We start from the raw sequence: 18,611 nt of genomic DNA, 5'->3' as shown, positions 1-18,611 counted from the left end.
GTCCGACTCCGGAGTAAAGAGCGGTCGCGATGGCAGTGTGTTACAGACTGACCAGCCAACCCCCAATCCCCGAATCATATCATCGAATACTGACAACTCTTGGAGAGAAAAGACGCAACGCTGTCCCTCGCCGATCCAGTTTTCCCCGGAAAATCCATATCATATCATACCGTATCATATCCTCTTCTCGACTCTTTGACTCTACAACATAAAGCATTGGCCCTCCTTCCTCTTGTGTTTCCGATACCTACCTTAGCTTTGCGGCTTCCATCCCGCAAAAACCACCCCGCCTCCAACAAACCGGATATTGAGTCACCTGCCTGTCACCCACCACACAGGAACTCGCTCCCAATGGCTTCCCCAAGTACGCCCGCGCAGGCCGCGAAGAAGGCCCTCTCCAGAGTCGATCTCGATGGCCATGCTCTCCCCCCATCACCTGCCCCATCGAGTCCGCACCCTGGGTCACGCCGGTATGCTCTCGCAACCGAGCTCGTCTATACTGACTCCAAGGACCAGTATGGTGCCTCGAGCATCCCGATCTACCAGTCGGCCACCTTCAAGCAAACGTCTTCCAACGGCGGCAACGAGTATGACTACACTCGATCGGGAAACCCTACCCGGACCCATCTTGAACGCCACCTGGCCAAGATCATGAATGCGACCCGCTGCCTGGCTGTCGGCTCGGGAATGGGTGCACTGGATGTCATTACACGCCTTCTGAAACCGGGTGACGAGGTTATCACGGGCGATGATTTGTATGGTGGCACGAACCGGCTTCTGACATATCTCAAGAACAACCAGGGGGTTGTTGTGCATCACGTCGACACCACCAACGTCGACGCCGTGAAGGAGGTGATTACGGAGAAGACGGCCATGGTTCTGCTGGAGACGCCGACGAACCCGCTGATCAAGATCGTCGATGTCGCGTCGATCGCCAGAGCATCGCACGAGGCCAACAGCAAGGCATTGGTTGTCGTCGACAACACCATGCTGTCGCCCATGCTCTGCAACCCTCTGGATCTCGGCGCCGACATTTCCTACGAGTCCGGCACCAAGTACCTCTCCGGTCACCACGATATCATGGCCGGTGTCATTGCCGTCAATGACGCAGAGATCGGAGACAAGATGTACTTTACTATCAATGCTACCGGCTGTGGACTCTCCCCCAACGACTCCTTTTTGCTCATGAGGGGTGTCAAGACACTGGCCATCCGCATGGAGAAGCAGCAGACCAGCGCTCAACGAATTGCCGAGTTTCTCGAATCACACGGCTTCAAAGTTCGCTATCCAGGTCTCAGGTCTCATCCCCAGTACGATCTGCACTGGTCCATGGCTCGTGGTGCCGGTGCCGTGCTTTCCTTTGAGACTGGCGATGTCGCCCTTTCCGAGAGGATAGTGGAAGCTGCCAGGCTCTGGGGCATCAGTGTCAGTTTCGGCTGTGTCAATAGCTTGATCAGCATGCCATGCCGTATGAGCCATGCTAGCATCGACGCAAAGACAAGGGCGGAGAGGCAGATGCCTGAGGACATCATTCGCTTGTGTGTGGGTATCGAGGACGTGGACGATCTCATCGACGATCTTACTCGTGCTGTAAGTTGTGATTCCCAAACCGCTTTCTGATGCATGGCTCGGTCTGACATTTTGACTCTAGCTTGTGCAAGCCGGCGCTGTGACGCTGACGATCGATGGCTTTCACGCAAATGAGGCCAACGGCGGAAGCTCGACACCATCAGCTTAGGCTCGCACCTAGCCATTACGACTGACGATTTTCGGACTGCACGGGAAACGGTGGGCGTCTGGGATGTTCATCTGGTTTCATTCCCCTTACAAGCATGCTGGGCGGATATCTGGGATACACCAAAAGTAATGAAATATACAACGACAACGGATATCGTTGTCAAGACGTTGAACGCCAAAAATCTTGTCCTCATCACAACACGCTCTCGGCCTCGAAAGCAACCCCAAACGGATGCTGCGGGCGGTGCTTCAAGCCCCAGTGCGGGCACTACAATCGCTTAGTACTACTAAAACAACTGCCTAGGAGACACAGGATCAATGACGACTCACCTCGTCAACCCGCTCTGGAAAAGCGTTTCGGTGATGGTGAGGTTGCTGGGGTTATGCTCGGCTTCCCAAGCCTTCAGCATGGGCGATTCCTCCTGTGAGGAGGACCCAGATTGACTGGATGGAGGGGGAGTGACCTGGTGTCGGCTGGAACTATGGAACTTGTGAGAGGGAGTCCCCTCGGAAAATATGCGGCAGAACGGCTGGGTATCACGAACCTTTGACTGTGGTCCCCAGAAGCTTTGTCATCTCTCACGCTGTGAGGCATGGTCGCCTGGGGGCAAGGGGGTTTGGGTGGGGGCAGATGGGGTCTTCTCGAGTGGTGATGTTGCGGGTGCACAGGAAGCCTTCTTGCTCCATGGCACAACCGGGGGAGGATGGTGCTTTTATGTTCTGGTCATCCTCCTGAGACGACCAGCTGTATGATGACGGCCCTCGGTGTTGCGGGACGTCCCGCGCACCAGGCCGTTGAGGTAGAACGAGAGGAATAGAAAGGAACGGGGGGATTGCTCTAGCGTTGCCTCTACACTCATGACAACTTCCACCATTGCGCCATGCCCAACTGACCGGGGACAGATGTTTGAGCCGCTCACTTTGCAGGATGCTGCGACCGATCAGTCGCTGTGACACCTAGGGGCTTGGATGTGCGTTGGGCCATCTTGGTGTGGACATGACAGCTCACTTTTCCCACCCACGGTCTCAGGCCATGTCCCTGTTCCGAAGATGTTATCTCGGTGGTACACGCATCATCAACGACGCCTCAGCGCGCTGCTCACGAAATGACATCGGTCAGCGTCATGAGAATGATGACCTCTGATACAAGCCGAGGATTTGATGTTTTCGTTTTGCGTCTGATGCCGATTCGCTGCTGTCCTCCGACCGGTGGTGGTTTGCTAGTAACTATGGTACGACCACACCTTTTTTCTTCTTCTTCTCACGATGCTTTGTTGGCATGCTGCCGGACGAGAGAGGGTCGGGGCCCCATGGGGGGCAACCGGTCTACGAGATATAGAGAGCTCAGATATTGCCGCGCAGCTGTGGGCTTGGGTTGTGCAGATGTATGCTGTATATCTGCAACGCGGCTCGATAAGACCGACGAGACCGAGAAGACTGTGTATGCTGGAGGCTTGTCGTTGAAGGCTTGTTTGCTTCGGATGCGGCGGTTACAGAGAAAACTCTCGCAGCCCAGACTCCTCAGGCTGCCAGTGTGCTCAGGAGGTCTAGCTGCGCTTTCTCTCTCAAGCACGACAGCTGCTGACATCTCCGTAGATGCAGAGAGCACTTGGCTTCTTTTGTGGGTTATGCGCTGCTGCAAGATATTGCAGCGAGATTCCTGTGGCCTCGGGGTCTTCTTCTTTTGCATGCTCGTTTATCATGACAATACCATCTTGGTGTTGCGGGGGGCAACCTCGAGTCCTGCTTTCTCCTCAATCTCGACGAGATATTATTCCTTCTGCTGCCAACACCACACACAGCACTTTACAATTCCTGCGCTGTACTTCCAAAGCGGCTATCCCGGTTCAGCATCTTGACGGAATCAGCGCAGAAAAGCGGTGGATGTTTGGGCCTTGTTCTGCTTTGCCCAACTCTTCCTCCCTTTATGCGGCTGCAGCTTCCCGTTTGTTCGAAGCCACCTTGCACGATAGCTGGCTAATGGAGTGGTCTTGTGACAAGGCTCGTGGTTTGACACCCCACCCAACCCCCCAATCTTTTGAACGAGGTGCCGACATGCTGCCCAGGGTGATGGGGTGGGTGTCGGATAGATGGATGGATGGATGGATGGATAGATGGATGGATGGATGGATGGAAGGGGGTTGGTGATAGGATCTTTTTGGTGTACCTAAGGGAAAGATGCGACTCGGCCGCCGCTGGGGGTGAAGAATGCTAGGGGAGGGAGGGATATTGCTCGCTTTTTTCTTGCGTGACCCTTTTTGTTGTTGTACAAACACGGCGGCGGCGGCCTGGTTACCCCAGGCCACTTGGGTGCATGGTCTCCGTCCTGGTCCTGACCCAGTTGTTGTTGCACCGCTGGGACGGTTTCTCCTATCTCCTGCTCTGGGGGTGGGTGGTAGGTAGGCGGGTAGGTAGGTAGGTAGGTAGGTAGGTAGGTAGATAGGTAGGTAGGTAGGTAGGCAGGTAGGCAGGTAGACAGGTAGGCAGGTAGGCGGAGGGGGGGGGGTGAGACTTGCACGACACCTATCATTTCGTGTTTGACAGCAGCAGTTCGCTTAAGGAGGTTTTTTTGTTCCATGCGCCCTCCCTGTCAAAAGCTAGGTAGGTCTGGGCCTGATGCGATGCGTGGAAGGTAGTTTCTTCCGGCCGAGATTCGGGCCGTAGATCTCGGAATTAGGATTAGTTATTACCTTGGGTTGGGGTGTTGTTGGATTACTTCTAGGTGAGGAAGTTTGGCCCGCTCGCTCGTTGCCGGGTTACATGTCGGGCAGCTCTGAAAGATTGCGTCATTTCTACGATGCGTCCCTCTCTCTTCTCTCATGCGCATGGGGAGTAACACTGAGTTCTTCTTGCACACTTTTGACGGATGGCAGTTGGGGGAGTAGGTATATGGGGGAGCAAACATTTTGCTTTCCTTTCTGCACAGGAACCAGAGACTGAGCAGCAGCAAGAGCGACATACGCTGGCTGGGCAGCAAGGCCTACACGCAACTCAGCAAGATAATCGCAAAGGTACCGAGCCCAGCCCATCTCGATAGTTTTCCGGGCTTGTCGTTCTTTGGGGGCATAATCTACATGCACTTTAGATACCTCACCGGACCATGACATCAAGCCGCAATCACACCTACCTCACTTTCCCCTGCTTGCAGGACGCCATCACAAGGTCATATGTCCTCTCCCACATGCGTCTTGGACCCCCAAGATTACACGCCCCCCCCCCCCTTTTCCGCCATATCGGATCCTACACACCACCCTCTTCGGCTGATGGTGTGAAGGAGGTTCGGGACGAGACGGCTCGTCTCGGGATAGGGGGGAACATACCTTATGTGTCTTGATATGGAGAAGAGAAGGACAGGTACATGGATGATGTAATACCGGCACCTACACCAACAAAAGTCATTTTACCCCACGATGGTGAGAAGGTTGTGGAATGGCCTCGCTCACTTTCGGTATCTCGCCGAGATTGCCTTTTTGGCAAACACATTTGACATGCACGGCATGAAGAGATTGGGGGGTTTATTTGGTGGAACACACAGGTAGAGAGTACAGTGCATACTTCCAGAGCTCCCTTGGCCTCGGTGACGGCTTCCTACAGTATTCAGCAGAGACCATGTTAATCTAACCAGCGCGGAGAGAGGGTTCTCCGTCATTGCAGTATTGTGAGACGGGGCTGAGAACCTTGATGGTTAAATCTGTGTACAAGGCGGCATCATATCTGCACATGAACAGACACACCCCTGAACTAGCTTAGACAGTGGGGAGAAAGAAGTCGATAGACAGGAAAGGGTAGAGGGGGGATAAATGGGCGGCCTAGGGGAGGATTCGGAGAGTCGAGGCTCCCCGTCACCGTTCCTGCTATCCCACCTAGCCCACCATGTTTGATTGTGATTGTAAGGTGGAGTCAAGACTTTGAGAGAGCCGGATGGTACATAAGGTCCTGAGCTATATGAGGCTGAAGAAACAGTGATCTTCCACGACCGACACCGCGTCCCTATTGGGAGATATTCACACTTTCTTCATTCAACATGAGGAGCAGCTGGCCATAGAGGGAATGGTCTCGGTCCTATCCATATATTCACCACAAACAAGAACAACCACACCCTTGCTTGCTATCAAAACACTTGCCCAAAAACTCCAAAACACCCAAAAAAAACCCCAGAATCTGCAGCCGTAGTAGCTCTGCTGTCCTATGCAATACACTCTCCCTGACCCCTTCCCTCTCGGCACCCTCCTCTCTTCCCAATCTCAACCCTCATCTTCCCCCTACCTACTCAAACTCAAACCTCCCCGGCAGCACAATCGGCGCCACGAGCGTCCAAGTATACATCCCATAACAAACCCACCCGCTCACAATCTTGACCCAGCTCGCCCACAGCGTTCTCCCCACCGTAGCAAAATCCCCCCCATCCGCCACCTTCCCATCATCCCAATCGCTCGTCAGCAACGTCGCCACCCACGCCGTCGCCAAAAAGAAAATGACGTGAAACATGGCATAACTGTACTGCGTGCTCGTCCGTTCATCGTCCATCGTCCCGCCATTAGGTGAGTGCCCATGAACATGATCATCATCATCATCCGACAAGAGCGCATCCGCCGGAAGGGACCCCTCCTCCACCGCCCGTCTCAGCGCCTCGGCACGCATTTGACGCCGCGAGTTATCCGGCTGCGTGGTGATGAGGCTGTGCTCATAATCAACCTCGTCCTCCTCCGGCAGCCGAATTTGTCCCCCACCTTTCCCCCCCAAACCAAGAGACTGCGTCGCCGCCCTGGTGGTCGTATACGCCACCGTCAACATCGTAACAATAGCACCAATAACCACAGTCGTAGTCCTCGTCCCCTGCCCCGCAATCAACGGATTACAGTGCTTATCCTCCGTCTCGTCCGGCTCCATCGACACGGCCGACATGGTCAAATAGGTGCAGTATACCGCCACCATGGCCGCCTGAGCCAGCCCGGCCTTGGGGTTATACTCCTGCACAGTCGGGTGCACCGAAATGACCGAGATGGCCAGCCAGAGCAGCAAATTGATCGTAATCGCCGCCTGGTTCATCGAACACCCCGACCCGGCAAAAAACACATACTGCACCACCGTCATGGCCAAACTAGCCACATACATCCCCAACGTCGACCCAATCAAAACCACCCTCCAGGTCTTCGACTCGGACTCCTCAATCTGCCCAAGACAGTACTCTGCCCAATTATGCGCCAAATCCACCAGCAAAATCAGCCCCAGCATCAAAAACAGCATCGCGCAAATCAGCGCGACGTAGTTCCCCCAAAACTGGAAAAACGTATCCGGAATGAAAAAAGTCAACACGATCAGCCCCAACCAAGCAATGATCTTTGGACCCCAGAAACCATTTTGTATCGCCGCGCGAGGGTTCTTGGAGGAGTGAACCCCCAGCATCAGTCCGGCAAGGACGAGGTGGAACATGCCGAGCGCAAAGTTGATTCTGTGGACGGCTAGCCAGCCGTAGCAGTCGCCCTCGCCGCATTTGATCTTTACGTAGTCGAGCATGAGGTGCTGGAGCTTCTCGATGGCCCACTTTGTGAGCATGATCCAGGAGAGGATCGAGTTGACGAGGAGGATGAGGGCGTAGGCTATGCGGGTTGCGACCGAGTTGCCACATTTTCCGCAGGCGGAGCAGACCATTGAGCAGGTTGCTGCTCCGCAGCAGCTTGCGCCGAAGGAGAGGAGCTGTGGTTATATCGTCAGTCTATCGCACTTTGTTGATGTTTATTGGGGGGTGATGGGGGTCGCGTACTGTGCCTAGGCTTGGAACCGCCATCAGCGGGAGGGAGAGGAGGGCGCCCATCGCGGTGGTTGAATATAGCCCCTCAGGCCACACCAGGCGGGTTGATTCAAAGGGTGAATTATTTCGTGGTTAGGTGCGATCGGATATCGTGCGCAAAAAGATATCGGGGTTCGTTGGGTTTATCTTCGGGGTTTGTTGACAGTAGCTAGGAGGTAGTTGAATGTTGGAAACACTGGATCGAGCCAACTGACGACGACGACGACGGTAACGGCTGCGGCGGCTGGAGGTTACGTGACGCAGCGCCAAGGATCCTGCCTCCTGCACCTGCGCCACAAAACTTGGGACGGGGAACAAGGTTCACGTGACTCTGCAGGGGTACCTGCATTTGATTGGTGGAGATGCCACAGCAGGGGGAAGGCCTGCAGGATTCTGGGTTAGGGTTTTTGGCTTTTCAGTTACGATTTTGTATATCAAGGCGACCTTGGTATATTTGACTGGCTTCCTAAGAAGTGTATCCTCCATGGTAGAGATGGAATAAAGGGCAGTGTATGGCTGCGCGGGACATCATGTATAAGTACCTATGTGTTTCAGATCGACAAAAAAATGACGAACTACTCTCTCCCATGCTGGTTGAGATGCCATAGATGACTTTGGATAACACAGCTGGAATACTTCGTGCCTATGTGAAAGAGGCCTTATCGCTTGGTTTGAGCGTTCACAGCTCAACAAGAACCCGCTTCACTTCCCGCACAAAGTACTTGAACTTGATCATATATTCTTCCCTTCTGCCTCACACAACTCTCTCAAGATAGTGTCTGCACTACTCCCCCTCCCTAATTAAATACAAGTGGTATATACACCAACCATCCCACCCACCTCTCCCATCCCCCTCTATCTACACCATCCCAGCTATAATAATAATCCAACTCCCCCCTCTCGCTTTCTTGGCTCTTTCTCATCTCGCTATTCTAACAAGCATCAAAACCACACACACCAACAGACAACCTTTCTGATCATCTGTCTCTTCTATCAGAGACCACACACACACACACCATTATTGTCTCCGGTGTCATCGTCCATTACCTCCTCCTTGGTCTGCCCATCTGTGGTGATGAGCTGGCGTTGCTGAGCTGAAACGAGGGGCATCGAGCAAAGGTGTGTTGTCTGTCTGACGACCAAACCACCCCTGTCGAAAAAATGAGAAGCGAGAGACAACAGAAAGAAAAAAAAAAAGAAACATAAACATTATCAGCGGCCAAAACTGGCTCGGGGGTTTCTCCCCTTCCCAATCCTATACCATGCTGCCATTTCCCCAAACCACGACAACCCTTGACCAATACCAAAAAAATTTGCCGCCCCCTATGAACCCAAAAAAAAAACCAAAAAAACACATGTGTTATCCCCATCCATCAAGACGTAAACTGAACAGCGAAAGGAAAAACAGGGGAGCGCGAAGAAAAATCAATCTTCCCTCCCATCCGTAATACCGCTGGTGTATCCAAGCAAACCCATTTCCCTGGTTATGGTGATATAAAAGTCGAAGCAGACGGGAATCCACCCTCATAAAATCGTGTGTCGTAGAGAATGAAAAGAACAGAAAGTATGCGAGCCAGCCAAAAGAGGGCCGGCAGTGCGGGCAAAGAGGCATGTACAATCGTGGTCTGGTGATATTCGGAACCATTCGGATTGGGTATCAAAAAGGTGAATTGGTTGGTGAATGTCCAGGTAATTTTTTGGGATAGTCTATTCCAAAGGTGTCTAATCGGAGATTTTGTTCATGGCTCTTTACCGCCCTTGCGGTCCTCGGCGTCTCCTTCGTACAAGTGTTTTAACCCCGATATTGGCCAAGAGTCCGAGGTGGAGTGAAGGATAACCAGCCAAAACGCGACCAGGTTGACCAGGTGGTGTAATGTGTAGGCGTAAGAGATTCCATACACGGCAGCATAGATGGCAATGCCGAACAGCAGAATGCTCGTGAGGTGCTTCATCCTACCGGTGACCGGAGGAACCATCTTGCCCGTGGTCAAGGTCTCCACAAGGACGATGAATGGCATGATGGACAATACATTGTGGTGCGAGGTGAAGGGCGTGAGCCAATGAACAGCCAGATTGTGTATCCAGACCACGAGCGTTGGCAGGTTGATGGGAAGGATCCAGAGCATGAGGATGAGAATCGAATGGACGTAGTTGTAAAAGCTCGAGTTGGCTGCTGACTGGAGTTCCTGGGCGATTCGCTGCGCGCGTACTGTGGTTGTCAGTTGGACCAGGCAGGCAACCAGATAGGCAAACTGGTACGGGATGGCTGTAGACACGAGGAATAGTAAGACGGCTGTCGTGATCATTCTGCGCCTGGGTGATGACGGCAGAAACCCGGCGCCTCCTTGTTTCTTGCGTTCATCATTGCGAACCCACGCAGGGCGGAATGCCAACAGGTTGAAGAGGCTGCTCAACAAGTGCGTGAGGGCAAGTGTGATGTAATTGAAGACGGTGCACACTCCGACGCATATTATTCCAATCATGGGAATCAAGAACAGAAACATCGGGTCCTGAGTACCGATCAGATAGTCGTTGAGGTGGAAATCGACCAGCGAAGATGTGCTCTTGTTCCAATGCCAGAAGCTTGCGCTGCCAGCTGGGTTCGGGTTGGCCGTGGCCACGGTCAACATGGTGAGCGACGCAAGCATCAACGGAATGGACTGCCTGAGGCAAAGATCCAAGCTTTCTGTGAAGGTGATGAACACACCCGTGGTATCGTAGACGCGGAACTGTTTGCGCAACACGAGAGCCACCACGAGCAGCGGGAACGCAGCAAAGACGGTACGGTAGCGCATATACAGCTTGCCGAGACTACCACTGAAATCCACCTCAAGCTCAACCTCAATGCTGGAATCGCAAGTAGGATCGGTCCAAAACTGAAAGCTCAGTCCATCCTCGCTGGCGGACCTCTTGGCAAGGGGCGGAGGGACGTAGGGAGCAACACCGTGAAGGCTGATCGGCGCATCGCGTACATTGACAAAATACTTCGACTCAAACGGCTCCACTAGATACTGCCTCACCATCGGGGCGAAGAGCTCCTCTTTGTTGCCACATGAGTGGCTGCTCAGGCGCAAGTTGTAGGCTAGCAAGCTCGACTGCAAGGATGGCACCTTGGTTTCCGTCACCATCGGTCGTGCAGCAGGCATGGTGAACTTCAAGCCCGAGGTGAGCAGACGTTGAAGGCCGATCTGTGCCGTTTGGTGTGACTGCGACTGCTCGCTGAACTCGGCAATCACGAAACCTTGGGTGGGATTCGTTGCCTTCTCCACCACTGCAATGAACTGTTGTTCAGCAATGTCGTCCAGGTCGTACTCGAGGTAGTAGAAGGGCAGGACCTGCTTCTCTAGATCCCTATAGAATGGAAAGGCGGTTGTCTTGTTTGATCCAGGAAGTGGAATGACATCTGGGGCAGCACTTCGGCAAGCCAGCCGGGTAGTTCCTGCAGTACCCTTGGAAAGGTCGATTTGGCTTGGAAATCCTGCCCCGGTTTGGCCCGGTTGCGATGGGACAACGCTGCAAAACATGACTTCAAGCTTCCCGTTCTCGCCAGGCTGGTCGAGCTTGATATCGGTCATCAAAGTAAAGCGCTTGACTTCGGGAGGCCCGGGAGGTGGGATGGTCATGAGGTGGGCGCGAACCCTGCCAGTGGTTCCCAATTGCCGCAAAACTAACCGCTCCCCCTGAGCAATGATGGTGTCAGAATTGTCCTCCACGGTAAGCAAAGTCGTGGGGTCTGATCGAGGCGCCGTCTTCTCAGCAACAGTTTCCATGCCGGTAAGCAGCCGCTTTTTGAAGACGCGCATTCTCTCCGCCCTCGGTTTCGTTTGGGATGCCCTGTGCACATCGGAGAGGTCAAATAGCGTCCGAACCAACACCTTGCGGAACTGGTCGCACCACAGAATCGCCTGATGATCCATGCTCGTCCATACTGTGGGAATGGTCGATGTGAAGACAGTGAATCCATGCGTGTCTGGAACCAACGACTCGACGCTCGCATAATCCGAAGGGACCACGGTGTCGAGTCCTCCGCCCGCGATCGAAACAAGCGTCACATGCCAGAGGGGATTGTTATTGGCCCACTGTTGCGAGTAGGCATGCCTCCAATAATCGTTGATGTCTTTGTATGCCTTGACGATCTGGCTGTCAAAGGACACAGGTGGCCGGGCGTGAGGCGCCGACATGGTGATGATGGTGTTGATCGAGTTCGTTTGGTAGTTGGGCATGATGAGCATTGTCCGCGCAACAATTCCTCCCATAGAGTGGCCCAGCACTATCACCGAGGTCGGGTCGGGAAGATCAGGGTTTCGGTCGGAAACGCGCGGATCGAGGTAGAGCGAGAGGATGTAGCGAATCGCCTCATTGAGGTATTCGGCCTGGTCGAGGAGGGTCTGCCCGTGGAACGCCGTGATATCTTCATTGAAATCGACGGTGAAGAAGTCGAGGCTTCTGATGCCGGCGTTGTATGTCTCGGGGTCATGCTGCAGGACATCGTGGAAGTAGTTTGCTGCCTCAGAGGCAATGGGTCGGACTTGCTTGTAGCTCCCGGCATTGCCAGGAATGAAGAGAACGGGGACTCCTCGTACCTGCGCGCAGTTGACGTTAGCAGTGGATTAGCAAAGGTGCTTGGCATACATATACCAAGACATAGGATGGGGGATCCGAACCCTTGTGTCATGGTCAATTCCCTGTTCGCGATACATGTACAGCGAATATTTGCTTGCGAGACGGGTGTGTTCCGTGTCGAACTCGTTGAGCTTGGCGTATGACGGGCGCAAGTAAGACATTCGACAGCCCTTTGGATCAATTTGTCGTGTTACCGACGAGTGAACCACCGTCAGCAGCAAGGCGATACCGGTGATGGATGCGACAAGCGCAAGAAGGCCAATTGCCCACGGGCTTCGCCATCGCTGATGCCGGACGGCAAACATGGCCTCTTGCGCCTTTTCCATCTCTCTCTTCTTTGCATGTGACCCATTCGCGGTCGGTATCAGGCCGAGTGGAGAGGGGGTTGTTGGGCGCGTCGGCGATGGGGGCTTCTCTAGTGAGCCATTCCTGGTCTCGGTAGGCTTCCAATTGATGCTGGTTGACCTCCGACTGATCGAGGACGAGGTTCGCGGGTCAGCGCTGCTGCGACGCTGGTGGTGATGGCTGGCGGTGCTGTCTGGGCTAGTTGAGGTGGAAGGCTGTGCGGCGGCCTGTGGCCTCAGGGCGGATTGGTTGGACGAACTGACATGAGGAACCTCGACGTGCAAAGTGTCACCGTCTTCGGAGGATCCTGATGAGTGCCTCGTCATCCCAGCAGGGTCGGTTGGCGGACGACTCCTGCCTTTGGGGATGTGCGTTATGGCAGGTTGCGCTTCTCGATGCGGTGCGGTCCTTGGCAGCTCGAGGTCAAGGGAGACTGAGGCGGGAGGGAACGGACTTTGACGGGGCGCGACAGCGACAGCGACAAAACGCTGGGCATGAATCGGCGCTGGCAGACTTTTTTTGTTTTGGTGGGGACGGTAGTTAGAGCCGGACAGAGGCTGGGCATCTACTCGTAATAGTATCACCAAGCTGCTTGTTCCCTATCGCCGTCGAGCCTCTGAACTGGCAAGATTAAAGAAAAAAACAAAATTGATGTGAAAACCACGAGCTCTGGGTGGTCGATGCAGGTTCGATTCGGGGAGCCCACCCTTGAATCCCAGCGCTAGGCTGTGGCAGGCTAGCAGGTGCACAGCGCTGCAGCCCGCTATTGGCCGCCTATGGCTTGGAAACAAGCGTTCCGACCAGCCTCCAAACGGGCCGAGATGATTCGACGCAGGTGCCGCAGTGGCTTTTTTTGGATGGGAATTTCCACCTCAGGTTGATAGCAACCCTCCACTCCAGCACTGTCTTCTCTTCGAGTCCGAATATTGAATTGCCCTGTGAATACAGATATGGATATCGCATAGGGCGTATGATGATCCTCAGCGGCGGTGGGGTCCAAGGCAGAGGTTGCACGGCGGATGAAACCAACAATAACGCGAGAACCCTTGATAAGGGTGTTCAGGGTGTGAGAGAGCAACGAGGGGATCCCAGATTCTTCCGGATCGGCACAAAACGTTTTTGGTGCCAGGATTCAGGTGACGTCTGTGACATCTACTGCGTGTTTTTGTTTGACGGTATGGCGAACGAGCGACTTTGTCTCAGGCGACAGAATAAACGAGTGCTTCCTGATTCCGTCCAAGAAGAAGAGAAACCTGAAGCTGGGGGTGGTGAGGCTGGGATGGGCGGAATCTGCGGAATATAAGCTCCAGAGCGGCAGTGGGCGGCAAGCTGTTGCAACCCAGCTCTCCAAAGCTGGGAATTATTTCCCTCCTGCAGCATGCACCACCTCACACCTGTTGCTTTATTGACCGGGACTTTTTTCAGGTCGTCGCGAGGTGGCTGGCTTGCGGCAATCCGGTGGGCCTCGCTGGTTTACATGGCCATTCTCCTGGTTACATGTCTCTATACCGAGATCAGGTGAGGTGAGATACTAAGTCCAGTTGCTGGCGATGCGCCCAGGCGAGCCATACGCAATCCTTCCGACATAGGAACCGACAGAAAAAGGCAGCTGTGTTTCTTACATGGACGATCCTCAGGATTTTCAACTTCTGCAACAACGGCTGGTCCCAGAAAAGGCGGAACTCTGCACCGAAAACCGACAAAAATGTTGGCAGCATGTGGGTCAACAGCTCCTACAGTATGCATCTTGCGTGGACGAAGCACATGTGCTGGTGGTGGCCCTTTTCTTCTTATCGCGACAGTCTTTGGTTGTTAGAAACCTTGGTTCTGGACATGTCTTGTCAAGTTGACAGGGTTCAATTCCTGGAAACGGGCTGGAGTGATTTCGCTTTTTGCTGCAATCCTCCCTTCAGAATGTTGATATGCCGAGCTGCTCAATTGGCTACCACAGCGGCCAAGCATAACGTCATCTGGAAATAACCGACCTGCATTAAAGGCTACGGATTGGGATGCCGTTGTTACCTTGTGCCGAGAACGGTCTTTTACAGAATAACATCTACAGATGTGCCAAATCAGGCTGTGCTGACGAGAGAGGAGAGTCGTTTCTGCATGGTTTTTCTGTCGTGTTGCGTAACATCTGGACCCTTGAATCTTTTGGACTGTTCAAAACGTCGAGAAAAGCTTAAAGTTTTAGCGCTATATTCCTTCAAGAAAGCTTCCAGCGAATGCCCAGGCAGGAGATCCGACGTGGCACGGCTAACGTCCAAGCAATGTGGCAGTTCGTGGGGGTTTACGGTGTAGTACTCATGGCATTGTAACATTGGCGGTATTGACCGCGTGTTCTGGTAGGGGGCGTTACACGACAGCTGACATGAGCTAGCCCCTAGGTTTCTTAACCCGTCGATACTCCGTATTTTCATCAGGACGCTTTCAATGGGCGTAGGAATAGGCAGTGAGCGATATGAGTGTTCTTACTTGGGCGAAATGCTTTTCAAAGTTGTGGCTTGAGTCTTGTCAGTAAGCTAACTTCTGTCGGCGGGGTAGGTAAGCTTCCAGTGAAGCTGGAGGGGCGCCTACCTTAATTTATTAGTGCGCGTGTCACCGCAGGGAGGAACGCGTCGCGTCCTCCTTTCTCGAGTTTAATTGATTTTCCTGGTGTAACACACCAAGAGCAACACACCCTCTCTCTCTCTCTCTCTCTCCCTCACACACACACACATCAACGCCAATATGAGATGACCTAATACCTATCCCAACTGGGCCGTATTCGTGAGACAATAACCGACGTTGTTGAGGGCGGGAGGGTATCATCACATACTATGGCGTCCAACGTCACCATCAAGGCCATCGACTCGAGTGCAGTCCACCAGATCCAAGCTGGTCAGGTTATTGTCGATTTGTGCTCTGTAGCCAAAGAGCTCGTGGAGAACAGTGTGGATGCCGGGGCAACCACCATCGGTACGAATGAATATCTTCAGATATGTTCAGACCTGTTCCAGTAAATGATGCTAATCATGCTGCAGAGGTTCGGTTCAAAAACCAAGGTCTTGACTCCATCGAGGTCCAAGACAATGGAGCCGGAATTGCACCACACAACTACGAATCAGTCGCCCTAAAGCATTACACGTCCAAGCTCTCAACATATGATGATCTCTCCACACTTCAGACGTTTGGCTTCCGTGGGGAGGCATTGTCCTCCCTCTGCGCACTATCCAAATTCTCTGTTATAACTTGCACCAAGGAGCAGGTCCCTCGCGCTGCGAAGCTCGAGTTCGAGATGTCTGGGAAGCTTAAGAGCACCAGCGTTCTTTCGGGCCAGCGTGGTACTTCTGTAATTGTAGAGGACCTCTTCCGCAACCTCCCAGTACGCCGTCGTGAGCTGGAGAGAAACATCAAGAGGGAATGGGGCAAGGTTATCAGCCTGCTCAACCAATATGCCTGCATCCAAACGGGCGTCAAGTTCACCGTTTCCCAGCAGCCCACCAAAGGGAAGAGGATGGTTCTGTTCTCGACCAAGGGTAATCCCACAACACGCGAGAATATCATCAATGTGTTTGGCGTCAAGACGATGAATGCTTTGATCACAATGGATCTCAAGCTGCAGCTCACACCTACCGCCGGTCCTCTCGTGAAGGGTAAGGCTAGAGCTGATGGGAGCAATACCGAGGTTAGGGTGCTCGGGCATGTCTCCCGGCCGACACCTGGTGAAGGCCGACAAACACCAGATCGTCAAATGTTCTACGTCAATGGGCGGCCTTGCGGTCTACCCCAGTTTGTCAAGGTTTTCAACGAGGTGTATCGCTCCTACAATGCTTCACAGTTGCCTTTCATCTTTGCAGACATTCAACTCGACACTCATCTTTACGATGTCAATGTCAGTCCAGACAAGCGCACCATCTTGCTCCACGACCAAGGTCAGATGCTTGACAATCTGCGGGAGTCTTTGATTGAACTCTTCGAGACGCAGGATGTCACCATTCCGACATCCCAAGCCCAAGGGTTGAGGCAGACGCCGTTTAAGAAACCGACGCTTGTTCGCTCCCAGACACCGGTCTCTGTTGCTTCTGTAAGCAACAGGAGGACAGCCACACTGTCACATCAATCGTCCGAATCAGACTCACCGATTACACAGAGACGAGCGTCGGTCGATGATCAGGACGAAGAGAAAGAGGAAACTTCTGAGATGGCCGAGAACCCAGAGAAAGACGAGACAGAGGTCGCAATGGAAGATGCAGAAGACGAGCCACCACAGTCTTCAATTCCGGCGATTCCGCCACCGTCGCAACCTGCAGCTCCACGATCTAGTCCCATCGCTCCAGCTCGGTTTAAACGGTCAACTCAAGAAGTGGCTACGATCACCATAGGCGACTCCACCGTGACGAGCGTGATCAGGAGTCCCCTGAAACGATCAAGAATTGAGGAGCCTTCCAGGCCTTCACAAAAGCTTGGCGCTGCTAAGGCCGGGAAGAAGACCGCACCTGTGCCATCCTTTGGCGGACGTCTCACTCAAATGTTTTCTGCTGCGGCGAGTAGTAAGGGAGGCTCGGCAGAAGATCTCGAGATTACTACAGAAGAGGTGGACATTGAGGATGAGGAAATTGAGGTGGATGAGAAAGCGTCGGACGCCGCTGGATCGGCAGAGGGCCAGGACGATGACAACGAAGAGTCCTTGTTTGTGTCTCAAGGAGAGGATAATGATGTGGACATGGAAGAACCTGAGATGCCTCGTTCCTCTCACGAAGAAGGGGAGGGGGAGGAGGAGGAGGAGCTCCGGGCTGACAATGAAGGGAATGAGGAGATGCCTTCAGAAGCAGACAGCCCAAGAGCCTCTGTCGAGCAAGACGAATGCTGTGACCATGACTCAGCCGACGACGAGTACATTGACGAGGAAGAAAAGAAGGCACAAGAAGAAAAGAAGGTACAAGCCCTCATCGACGCCGCCCAGGCCACCGCTGCCGAAGCATCAGAAGAAAGCGAAAAGCGCTCCCAGATGCTCCTCAAAGGCCGTCCAAAGCGGAAAGACATGACCCTCAACCTCATCCACAGGGTCAGAACCAACGAAATGGAGATTAGCCAGCAAATCATCTCCCTTTCAAACCACCTCCCACCCCAGAAAAGCAAACCACCTCCCTCCCAAGACGACGACGGCTTAGATGCAGCCAACCCCGAAGAGAAACTCTCCCTAAAAATCACCAAAACCGACTTTGCCAAAATGAAAATCATCGGCCAATTCAACCTAGGCTTCATCCTCGCCGTCCGGGAGGGTTCCTCCTCCCCCTCAGACGACGATGACGAGCTCTTCATAATCGACCAACACGCCTCGGACGAGAAATACAACTTTGAGCGCCTCCAATCCACCACCACGGTCCAATCCCAGCGTCTTGTCCAGCCCAAACCCTTGACCCTGACCGCCCTAGAAGAGGAGATAATCCTCGAGAATCTCGTCTCTCTCGAGCGCAACGGGTTTGTGGTATCAGTCGACACGTCTGGGGACTCCCCGGTGGGATCGAGGTGTCAACTCGTAACTCTACCTTTGTCGAGGGAGACAACGTTTGATTTGACGGATTTGGAGGAGTTGATCTTTTTGCTGGGGGATAACCCGAGCAGTTCGGCTACGACGATCCCGAGACCGTCAAAGGTGAGGAAGATGTTTGCCATGAGGGCTTGCAGGAGTAGTATCATGATTGGGAGGGCGTTGTCGGGGAGGCAGATGGAGAGGGTGGTGAGGAATATGGGGGGGATGGAGAAACCGTGGAATTGCCCGCATGGGAGGCCGACGATGAGGCATTTGTGTGGGTTGGGGGGAGCATTTGAGGGGAGGACGTGGCAGGAGGGGGGGAAGGTGGATTGGAGGGTGTTTTTGAGGGGGGGGAAGGGGAAACAGAGGGCTGGGTGATGGAAGGGTCTGAACTGGATAGGGGTGTAAGGGCTTACTGAGGAAAATAGATGGTAACGTTTGTGTATTACTGAGAACAAATCTAAACAGGCATATAATTTGTGTATGTTTACAGCCATGGAAAGCATTTTCAGATTCAACCGAAATCCTCCGGAAATCCCTATGAAAGCAACCCAACTTGCCATGTCACCGTGACAAAACCATCAAAAATGCCCCCAA

The 18,611-nt window shown here is 53.5% G+C and overlaps 6 protein-coding genes across 6 annotated transcripts; 3 read left to right on the top strand and 3 right to left on the bottom strand.

Moving 5' to 3' along the window:
- Nucleotides 1-351: 351 nt before the first annotated feature.
- STR3 (cystathionine beta-lyase) lies at nucleotides 352-1,738 on the top strand (the record flags this gene model as incomplete). Its single annotated transcript, XM_062891840.1, has 2 exons — nucleotides 352-1,590; nucleotides 1,652-1,738. 2 exons carry the CDS (start codon nucleotides 352-354, stop codon nucleotides 1,736-1,738), a joined length of 1,326 nt encoding a protein of 441 aa, XP_062740649.1.
- A 139-nt stretch (nucleotides 1,739-1,877) lies between these two features.
- On the bottom strand, nucleotides 1,878-2,684 carry QC762_601420 (uncharacterized protein). Its single transcript, XM_062891841.1, has 3 exons — nucleotides 2,283-2,684; nucleotides 2,068-2,211; nucleotides 1,878-2,005 (listed from the first exon to the last, which is right to left on the bottom strand). The coding sequence occupies exons 1-3, from the start codon at nucleotides 2,330-2,332 to the stop codon at nucleotides 1,987-1,989; spliced, it is 213 nt and encodes a 70-aa protein (XP_062740648.1). The 5' UTR covers nucleotides 2,333-2,684; the 3' UTR covers nucleotides 1,878-1,986.
- A 159-nt stretch (nucleotides 2,685-2,843) lies between these two features.
- On the top strand, nucleotides 2,844-3,596 carry QC762_0095120 (uncharacterized protein; the record flags this gene model as incomplete). The annotated part of the gene is made up of 2 exons (XM_062884099.1): nucleotides 2,844-2,969; nucleotides 3,540-3,596. 2 exons carry the CDS (start codon nucleotides 2,844-2,846, stop codon nucleotides 3,594-3,596), a joined length of 183 nt encoding a protein of 60 aa, XP_062740647.1.
- Nucleotides 3,597-5,627: 2,031 nt separating this feature from the next.
- TMS1 (Membrane protein tms1) lies at nucleotides 5,628-7,790 on the bottom strand. The gene is made up of 2 exons (XM_062891842.1): nucleotides 7,502-7,790; nucleotides 5,628-7,434 (listed from the first exon to the last, which is right to left on the bottom strand). The coding sequence occupies exons 1-2, from the start codon at nucleotides 7,550-7,552 to the stop codon at nucleotides 6,004-6,006; spliced, it is 1,482 nt and encodes a 493-aa protein (XP_062740646.1). The 5' UTR covers nucleotides 7,553-7,790; the 3' UTR covers nucleotides 5,628-6,003.
- Nucleotides 7,791-8,255: 465 nt separating this feature from the next.
- Nucleotides 8,256-14,193, bottom strand: BST1 (GPI inositol deacylase). Its single transcript, XM_062891843.1, has 2 exons — nucleotides 12,193-14,193; nucleotides 8,256-12,111 (listed from the first exon to the last, which is right to left on the bottom strand). The coding sequence occupies exons 1-2, from the start codon at nucleotides 12,820-12,822 to the stop codon at nucleotides 9,268-9,270; spliced, it is 3,474 nt and encodes a 1,157-aa protein (XP_062740645.1). The 5' UTR covers nucleotides 12,823-14,193; the 3' UTR covers nucleotides 8,256-9,267.
- A 960-nt stretch (nucleotides 14,194-15,153) lies between these two features.
- Nucleotides 15,154-18,392, top strand: PMS1 (ATP-binding mismatch repair protein; the record flags this gene model as incomplete). The annotated part of the gene is made up of 2 exons (XM_062891844.1): nucleotides 15,154-15,454; nucleotides 15,520-18,392. Exons 1-2 carry the CDS (start codon nucleotides 15,316-15,318, stop codon nucleotides 18,390-18,392), a joined length of 3,012 nt encoding a protein of 1,003 aa, XP_062740644.1. The 5' UTR covers nucleotides 15,154-15,315.
- Between the last annotated feature and the right edge of the window lie 219 nt (nucleotides 18,393-18,611).

Source organism: Podospora pseudocomata, chromosome 6 (assembly GCF_035222375.1).
Source record: "Podospora pseudocomata strain CBS 415.72m chromosome 6, whole genome shotgun sequence".
In the NCBI taxonomy this organism is placed as follows: domain Eukaryota; kingdom Fungi; phylum Ascomycota; class Sordariomycetes; order Sordariales; family Podosporaceae; genus Podospora; species Podospora pseudocomata.
This window is presented reverse-complemented; position numbering and strand designations above follow the sequence as displayed.